This window comes from Simochromis diagramma, unplaced genomic scaffold, assembly GCF_900408965.1.
Source record: "Simochromis diagramma unplaced genomic scaffold, fSimDia1.1 OVJJ01000216.1, whole genome shotgun sequence".
NCBI classification, from domain to species: domain Eukaryota; kingdom Metazoa; phylum Chordata; class Actinopteri; order Cichliformes; family Cichlidae; genus Simochromis; species Simochromis diagramma.
The window spans coordinates 6,213,833-6,224,009 of NW_024386883.1; the positions used below are offsets into that span (position 1 = coordinate 6,213,833).

The 10,177-nt window shown below is 36.7% G+C and overlaps 1 protein-coding gene and 1 pseudogene across 1 annotated transcript; both read left to right on the forward strand.

Annotated features, from left to right (window-relative positions):
• Window positions 1-469: 469 nt before the first annotated feature.
• Window positions 470-1,974, forward strand: LOC120734067 (annotated as a pseudogene).
• A 2,993-nt stretch (window positions 1,975-4,967) lies between these two features.
• Window positions 4,968-6,498, forward strand: LOC120734066 (olfactory receptor 1500-like). The gene has a single exon (XM_040032629.1). The coding sequence runs from the start codon at window positions 5,084-5,086 to the stop codon at window positions 6,179-6,181; it is 1,098 nt and encodes a 365-aa protein (XP_039888563.1). The 5' UTR covers window positions 4,968-5,083; the 3' UTR covers window positions 6,182-6,498.
• The last annotated feature ends 3,679 nt before the right edge of the window (window positions 6,499-10,177 follow it).

The window sequence follows — 10,177 nt, forward strand, 5'->3', positions numbered from 1 at the left end:
ATAGCTGATTGGGAATTAGAAAAAGAAGGGAGCCAAGACATGTGAAAACAGTCAGGACAATCAGGGGGAGAGGACATGAAAGAAAAAAAAAACCTTTAATGTAAAACAGGGAGTAATCAAAATAGACTAATAGACTAATATGAATGCTAACACTTAGGATTTAAAGATAAGAAAATGCAAATGGACCGAGGTGTAAACACAAAACAAGAGTGAAGGATCTGCAAACAGACACACAGGGATGTTGACTGCAACTCTAATGCCAATCAAAAACTCTTCACTAAAATAGCCAAAAACAGAAACCAGATTCAGCAATGCTACAATGCAATCAAATCAGTCAAACCATAGAACAATGAAAAAAATTAAAACAGGAATCCAAAATTTCAAACATTAGAACAGAAAAACTAAACAGAAAACTAAAACTTGAATATATTAATTAAGATATTAAAACAGGATAGAAGGAGCACTTTGAACCTTCACAGGTGATATTAAGATATACTGATAAACTGAATTTTACTGAAATATCAAAGAACAAAGGCTACCTAAGAAGATAGAGCACAGAGAATTATAGAAGATTAACAGAGGGTTATCTAATGGAATTTTTGAACTCAGCTGTTGAGAAAAACACCACCTTTGTGCAATCTGCATATTTTATAATAGTGGTTTCATTGGCATACCTAATATTAGATATTATTTCGTCTTTCTATGTTTTATTTACATTTTTTCAGTGGTGGGGAACACTTTAGTGATGATTGTAATAATTTTGGATCGTATGTTGAGAAGTCCTAAATATATCGCAGTTTTTAATCTTGCATTTACAGACCTGTTAAGTAGCTCTGCTTTGGTGCCAAAGGTTCTTGACATTTCTCTGTTTAACCATTATTATATCTCTTACAACATCTGCTTGACTTTCATGTTTTTCTGCTTTACTTTAATTTCAATGCAGGCTTTTAATCTGGTTGTATTGTCCTTTGACAGAGTCATGGCTATCATGTACCCGCTGCACTATCAAATGAGAGTGAGCCAAAAGCTCATTTTGTCTTTGATTGCTTTTGGCCATCACTCTTACACTCGTTGCAGTTGGCCTTCTCACCAGACTTTCCTTCTGTCAGTCTGTGATTATTCAGAGCTACTATTGTGATCATGGTCCTATGTATCGTCTTGGCTGCAATGATGCTACCCCTAATTATATAATTGCGTTTTTGGCAATAGTTCTTGTTCTTGGGTTTCCACTGGCATTTATCGTGGGAAGTTACTGCTGTATCAGTTATTCTTTGTCAAAAATTTCTACATTTAGGGAAAGAGTGAAAGCTTTTAAAGCCTGCACAAGTCACCTTTCACTAGTGGCAATTTATTTCCTTCCTATTATATTTGTGTATGTTTTTTGGCCTGTAATACATCCAAATGCAAGGATCATGAACCTTTCTATGACCAGTGTCATGCCTCCCATGTTAAACCCAATAATCTATGTTCTTCAGACACAGGAGATCAAAGAATCATTGAGAAGATTGTTGAAAGCTAGAGTGCAGGCTAAATTGGAAGTGTTTAGACTTAAACCTTTGTAGTTCCCGATTTCTATTCTTTCATTCTATTTTTTTTTCTTTTTAAGTTGAATATGTAGGCGAAGTATTTCATACACAGTATTGCAGTCTTTTATGCATCAAGATTTCATTTGGAACAATAAACAATATAACTACTTTATTCACCGAAAAGCAAAATGATCTAAAACGTTAGTGTGAGAATAAAAATTGACAAAAGACAACAACAGCCAAAAACTGTAATAATGGACATTTATTCTTGCAAGGGAGCAAAAGCACCAAATACAAGGTTTCATATTAGATTTTGTCAATTCCACCCTCCTTTGCCTTAAAACTCTCACAAAATAAAAATTTCTTTCTACGGGCTTCTCACAGGTACAGTTATGAGTGTGTGTACTGTAGTGAGTAGATATTGAGTAGATAATTGAGTAGTATAATGAGATCACGAGTAGACATTTTTTTGCAACTTGGGTGTACTTCCAGGCACCGAATGTACTGAGTTTATCCTTGACTATAATGTAGCTCACGCTAGTTAGAACATTGTATAACATTTGTTTTTACCCATCAGTTAAGCACAAAAATCTAAAATGTAACAAAATAAATAAATAAAATAAAAAATTTGGGACTGTATAAAACTGATGATATAAAATGGGAAACTTCCCCTGAGTTTAAATACAAATGAAAATCCAAAAAGTTTAATGTTCTTTGGGTATATTTCTGTGGGTGTTCTATATCATATAAATGCTTCAAATTCAGTTTTCAAATTCATAGCATTCAATTCCCTATATTTATTTATTTATTTTTTAAATAAAACATTCAAACACTTACACACACCCTCATACATCTTACTTCTGACATTCAAGAAGTATGAAGTTTAATGTTGGTATCGGCACGACACAATTCTTGCTGGCTGCCTCTCAAAATGTTTGTGAAATGATTTGTTTTCTTTCTGACTTTACGGATATTGGGTATTTGTTATGGAAACAAACATGATTAAGCAAGTAAGTCTGTATGAGAGGATTTAAGAATTATTTTCATCATACTAAAATAATTATAAAAAACATACTTGAGGATATGTCATCTTATTTACTCCTTAAAATTGTACATTATCAAACTGGCTTACGTGTGCATACGTGTGCATATATATATATACTTGCAATTTTAAGAAAAAGGATGCTATGGCTTAATCGCAATATTGTAAACATCAAATTAACACTGAATAATATATATCGGTTTTGGAGCAAAATATGTAGCCATAAAGAAATAATCTTTTTCAAGAGAGGCCTTGCCAAATTGAGCATTTAGCAAGATGATGCCAAATCACATTCTACCAGTATTGTAACAGCATCGCTACAGAGAACAAGTCCAGTTATTAAACACTCCTTAACTAATTAAAACATTTGGTACAGTATAAAATGTAAGATATGACAAAAGAAGCCCTGAACTCAAATCCATTTTTGAAATTTTTGAAAAAAAAAATTGAATTTGAAAAAAAGGTGTGTGTGTGTGTGTATATATATATATATATATATATATATATATATATATATATATATATATATATATATTTATTTATTAGGGGTGCAACGATATTCGTATCGATATTGAACCGTTCGATACTGTGCTTTCGGTTCAGTACACATATGTATCGAACAATACAACATTTGTAATTTATTTTATCAACTTTCCTTCTGACGATGCTGTCTGTGTGGAGCGCTCAGTGAATCTGCGCTCGACTACTCCGCCTAGGCTGCACTGTCGAGCGCAGATCCACTGAGCGCTCCACACAGACAGCATAGTCAGAAGGAAGAGCGCAGGGCAAGCTAGCGAGACAGTTCAATTTGCAACATGGCAAATTGAACCTCCCCCACCCTCATTCAGATCTGGCGTTTGGAATTATTTTGGTTTTCATGTGACGTATGACCCTGAAGGTAAGCGCGTCATGGACTAAAGTAAAACAGTATGTTGGATGTGCCACGCAATGCTCAATTACATGGGTGGGAGCTAGTGTGTTAGCGCAGTTAGCGCGGTAACGTGTTGGCCGTCTAGCCCCATGCACGGGGCTATCAGGGGTAGCTCGTTAACGGAGATTTGCCGTGTTGTGGCGTTAAGGTCATTTTAACGAGGTTAACCTGAAAGCACTAGTGGGAACACAACGAATATGACTGCACATTTACGCCGACATCATCCTAGTGCAAAGACAAAAACAACAAGCATGCATGCTACAAACTTTACCCGAGTCATTTAGACAGCCGTTAGCACATGATTCTCCTTATGGGGACCTGATATGTTTAATATGCTGCTGAGAATATAGCCCAGAAGAAGCGTATAGTATAGCTTTTATTTTGGAAAGAGACATTTCTCTGTAATAAACTCTCTTTTCCAAAGATGAGTGATTCCTCAATCAGATACAGGGCTCGCAAAATCGCTAGCCCGACATCCTGGGGCTAGCGATTTTTCCAGTCGGGCTACCAAAATCTATCTCTGCCCTGCCCGTCGGGCTATTGTAGGAAGGAAAAATATATGTCAATGCTTTTGCATTCTTTCGGAAATGTAGCTGGGTAATTATGTCATTGGCATTGGTGAGCCACTGTCAATATGTGACATATTGAAATCGTGTTTGAATTTGCGCTTGTTTTTTGCTTTCACTTTGCAATCGCGCGAACTGTGTATAGAGAGCGACAGCACTGACTGGTGAGTGATGATAATTTACGCACCAATTCCTCTGACATCGTCTTATCAATCGTTAGCTTACTATGCAAACATGACAAGTGAAATCTCCCGCAGCAAGCTTAAACATGTGAGAGGTTGATCGCGCAGAGAATCGCTGAGCTTATGTGAGTGAGTGTGTAAAAGCAGCAGGATATATATTTGACTACGATGACCTGGATGACTGAGAACCTTCACAGACAGATATATATTTTAGTTCTGCTGAGCCAAATAAGACAGGTCAGGGTGAAGAAGTGACAGCCAAAGAAAAGCTTACCACGAAACGGAAAAGTTATGACAAATCAGACTATAAGGCAAAAAGAAAGTGTAGCTTTATGGTTTCATGGACAAAATAATTTCTGTGGCTGCAATATGACGAGCTATATAACCAGGGGTGCACATAAGTGGTCTGCAGGTGCGCATTCGCTGTCAAAATAAAAAGCACGCACAAGGGTTAGGGTTAAATTTAAAAACTGTACTTTTGAGTTAAAATATATATTTATAATTTTAATAAATGACAAATTAAAAAGGCATGAACATTTTTTTTGTATCGAAAAAATATCGAACCGTGACACCAAAGTATCGAACCGAACCAAACCGTGAATTTTGTGTATCGTTGCACCCCTAATATATATATATATATATATATATATATATATGGTAATTTCTGTTGTCTTCTTATTATTAGCAGTTATTGGTTTGAATAATCAGGTCACTGAACTGAATTTAATGTACATTTTACACACCATGCAAATATTGTGGGAAAAACAGGTTGCAGAATAAACTCATGGGATCATGCCTGAAGATAAACATTGAGGGGATCTGCAAACAGTTAAAGCATGCAAGAGCTTCATCATCTGGTGTACTGCATGTGCATAACAAAACCCAGTCAGCCAGTGCTGCCACCTGTCTCATCAGCACTTGGGCAATATAAGCTTGGCAGAAATCTTACAATGGACTTTTTTAACTCTGCACTTGGAAAAAATATCACTTTTTTGCGTCCTGCATTTTTCATTATAAGTGGATTTATTGGCATTCCTAATATAAAATATTATTATGCCTTTCTGTTTTTTGTTTATATTATTTCTGTCCTGGCAAACACAGCTGTCATGGCCGCAATATATTTGGATCACAATCTAAGAACACCGAAATATATTGCAGTTTTCAATCTTGCATTGGTTGATCTGTTAGGTAACTCTGCCATGGTGCCAAAGGTTCTCGATATCTTTTTTTTTAATCACCCCCACATTTCCTATAATGACTGCTTGACATTCCTGTTTTTCTGCTATGTATTCCTTTCGATGCAAGCTCTAAATCTGGTTGCACTGTCATATGACAGAGCTATGGCGATTGTTTACCCACTGCATTATCAACTGAAGGTGACTCACAAGTTCATGTTCTGTTTAATTGCCTCTTTCTGGGTGTTTGTCATTATTGTTATACTTATTGCAACTGGCCTTCTTACAAGGCTTTCCCTCTGTGAGTCAGTCATTATTAAAAGCTTTTTTTGTGACCATGGTCAGATATACCGGCTTGCATGCAATGATTATACACCCAGCGATATAACTGCTTGGATTTTGCCAGCTCTTATTCTTTGGCTTCCTCTTTTGTTTGTTTTGTTGAGTTATCTGAGTATAGGCTATGCTTTAGCTAAGGTAGCCACAGTTCGAGAAAGAATGAAGGGCTTTAAAACCTGCACAGCTCATCTTTCATTAGTGGCAATCTATTTCCTCCCAATATTAATCACATTTATTCTACGTTTAAACATAGAGCCAAATGCCAGAATCATAAACCTGTCTCTGACATCAGTCTTTCCTCCAATGCTGAACCCTATCATATATGTTCTTCAGACACAAGAAATCAAAGAATCTCTAAAAAAGTTAAAGGGAAGAATCACAACACACTACAAAAATAGAAAAGTCAAATGTAAAAAGTAAGAATAAATTTGGCATAAATATGTTTACCCCTTTGTTTATTTAAGGAATGCATATAAAATAAAATAAAAATGTTCAAGTATGTTTAAGTACTTCCAAATAGAACTCAAATTACAAATGTCACACTTCACGGGGCAGTGTGTGGTTGATTTGAAAACACATCATGTAGCAAAGATTTGTGATTTGTAATTTTTTAAGCAACTGTAATTGTTACTGTTAGGACCAACACAGAGAGACATACAGATACTTATTCACAACTATGGTCAGTTTATGAACGTGAAAGCTTAGGAGTTTATCATAAATAAAATAAAACAAAATAAAGCCTGTTGACAAGTCATGCACAAACAGGGAAAGCATGGGAAGGTGAAAGATTAGATTCAAAGCAGGGACCTTTATGCTGTGAGGTGATAGTGATAACTAATCACATTTATCTTTAGCCAAATGTAAGGGTTGCCTTTCTGAGAAATATGCATTGCAACATGACATATGCTTGTTGTTGTTTTTTTTTCCAAGTGAAATTCAGTAAAGCTACTATATTACTACAGAAATACATTTTAATGACTGTTTAAATAGATCATCTTCTGCTATGAGAATATGCCAGGAAGCCTTCCAACTTCTCTTCTTCCAGCTTCTATGTGGATATGGGCCGCCTTTGATTAGTGTTTCAAAGAATGTCCAACCAAAATGTAAATATAATGTAAAGGACTGACTAAACTGGTAGAAACCCAGAAATGTTATTTTTTGTGGCAAATAAACTGAATCATTGTGTAGTGACCCGATTGAGTAAATTCTCATATTATCACATTACTCTAGGTGCAACATAGAGCCAAATGCCAGAATCATAAACCTGCCGCTGACATCAAGTCTTTCCTCCAATGCTGAACCATATCATATATGTTCTTCAGACACGAGAATCAAAGAATCTCTGAGAAAGTTGTTAAGAATCATAAAACACTACAAAATTAGAAAGGTCAAATGAAAAAGTGTAAACTTCTTTTTTTCATGTTAGTCTTTTGAGTTAGTGTTTTTATTATTTAAGGAATGACTATGAAATTAAAAAAGGCTCATCTGTTGCAGTACTTTGAAACAGAACAGAAGTGGTACATTCAATATTCACAGTGCAAATTGTGGTTGATTTTAAAACACATCACCTAGCAAAGAGGTAGATTTTTATTTTTTTTGAGGATTTGGAAGGTATGTTTCTGTGCATCACATATCTCTGTCTTCAAAAATGTTGTATTTGTGTTTTGCCCTATAGTAGAAGAAAATGACAATACATATGTTGCAAATAATCAGGGATACATCATATTTCCATTTTAAAAGGAGTGTTTTCAAATTCAGTTCATGTGCATCAAGTTATGTTAATGTCTCCTGTCAGGGACAACTTGAACTCTTCTGAATTTAATGATGAGCAATTTTTTGTGTACTTGACATTATCTTTTTGAGCCTATATAGTATTAGAATTTCGGACTTTGCTTAATATTGTGTGAACGCAATATTAGCGTGGGCCTTGAGCCAGCTGTGTACCTCTAATACTTGATTAGGGCCAGCATAGAGAAACAGGCAGCTACACATCACTCATTCACAACTATGACCAGTTTATACAGACAGTTAATACACATACACACAGTTTATACAGTGCTAGTTACTTTTAAATGTACGAAAAAAACTGGAAAGAACCCATGCACATAGAAACCCCACATTGAGAGGTCCCAGCTGAGGCTCAAACCATCACCTGGTGACAGTGTCAGTGACGACTTTGGTCAAATGTAGGAGTTGCCTTTTAAAAATGTAACTGCAGTATATATTTATTGTTTGAAATATATTTATTGTTGTTCTAAAATGTATGTATAAAAGCACTTTTTTCTGTGTTACACTTTGTTGTTGTACTTTGTTCTGTCAGCTGTCCTTAAAATTGTAACTGTAAAAATACACTGCCTGTTTTATTGTCTGTTCTGAGAATGTCAGTACATTTTTGTTTCTTTGTCTTCCAGCTTGTAAATAATTATGTATGTTAATCAAAAAGTTTATAGTGATTAGAAGATTTTTGATCAATTTTATAGCCAGGATTGATCAGGTGACCCTAGGCCGTTACTTCGTTGTGCTGCAAAAGGCCTTAGCAGCTGGGGGCCTTCTCATGATGCACTGAATGTTATTCTTCACTCACCTCTCCTACTCTGTACACCACCCATATAATTTATTATGATTAATTTCTGGCTCCTCTACACAGTATGTATTTTGTAGTGTCTCTCTCCCCTCAACACTAATTGGTCGCGACAAATGGCTGCCCCTCCCTGAGCCTGGAGGTTTCTTCCCGTTAAAAAGGAGTTTTTCCTTACCACTGGTGCTGAGTGCTTGCTCACAGGGGCTCGTCTGATTCTTCGGGCTTCTCTGTCTTAATGTATAATATACAGTATTAATAATAATAATAATAATAATAATAATAATAATAATAATGGATTGCATTTATATAGCACTTTTCGAGACTCTCAAACCACTTTACAATTCCACTATCAGAATCAGAATCAGAAAGGGTTTATTGCCAAATGTTGAGCAGGTTTACAACATTAGGAAATTGCTGCGGTAATTAGTGCAAAACATACTGTCAGATAACGCTTAAAAAAACATTAAAAATAAAAATTAAAAGAGCTAAGTAGATAGACATATACATGAGTGCAGGTGGTGATCAGTGCCAAACATGGAATGATGCAGTGAACACAGCGTAGGGTCATGTGTTAGTGGTGGGAACAGTCATATGGTTATTGTTCATGAGTCCAACAGCAGAAGGGAAGAAACTGTTCTTATGGCGAGAGGTTCTGGTGCGAATGGATCGGAGCCTCCTGCCTGAAGGGAGCAGGTCAAACAGACTGTGTCCAGGGTGAGAAGGGTCAGCTGTGATCCAAGCTGCACGCCCCAGTGTACTGGAGGTGTACAGGTCCTGCAGAGATGGGAGTCTGCAGCCAATCACCTTCTCAGAAGAGCGCACAACACGCTGCAGTCTCTGTTTGTCCCTGATAGTGGCTCCAGCGTACCACACGGTGATGGAGGAGGTGAGATGGACTAATTTCAATTCAGGTGATTTTTTTTTTTTTTTTTTGTGCGCAACGCAGATTTTCTGTGCAGAGCCCGTGCCAGCGTGCACAATGTGCCAGCAGTGCGCAATTGTGCACGCGCGCAGTCTAGAGGGAACATTGCTTGCGAGTGTCGGGTCTTTTGTGTTTGAGAAAATGTTTCATACTTGAGTTCAGCTCATGGAAAACAGGAGACAAAAACAAAAGTGTTGCGTTTATATTTTTGTTCAGTGTAAAGATAAAACATCAGGTTTGACCCAGAATAAGTTTGATCCACATGGTGGCACTGTGAAAAGTGGCGCTGTACTGGTGGCACCAGTGTCCCCAGCCCACAGACCAGTGCTGCCAAATCAACTTTCATAGCAGATCTAAATGCTGTTAAAGGTGGACTTATCTGTCACACAGGAGCAGTTTGGCTTCGCTTTGCTTAAAAATGACCTGGTGTACTGTATAACACCCTGCGAGGACAGGTGATCTAAAAAAGGTTAATACGTAAAACCTTAAAAATAAAAAGGGCTGTTTTTAGCAGTATTAGGCTGCAGTCTGTGTATATCCATGATATCTACATACAGTAAAAACAGTAATTATATAAAGAACAGATGGATCAGGATCCGTCTGTTCTTTACTATGATCTCAGCTGATAATGAGGCTTGAAAAGACATGTTGAACTTTTGCATGATCAGACAAATAAGCCTGCATGTTTGCATGAGCTTTACCTTTAACTGTAAAACATGAAGCTTGTTATTAAAAAAACAAAACCCTTTTGGTGTCATACAGGTAAGAAAGCAGCCAAGCGTTTTCTCTCTAACAGATGTTTCATCTGTTTTCTCTGCCGTTGCTCTGATGGGACCTGCAGGGTTGTTTTGGTGACGTGGAGGTTGCACAGTTGCTGCCGTGGGTTCATGTTCTAGTCCCACTGTGAGCACAA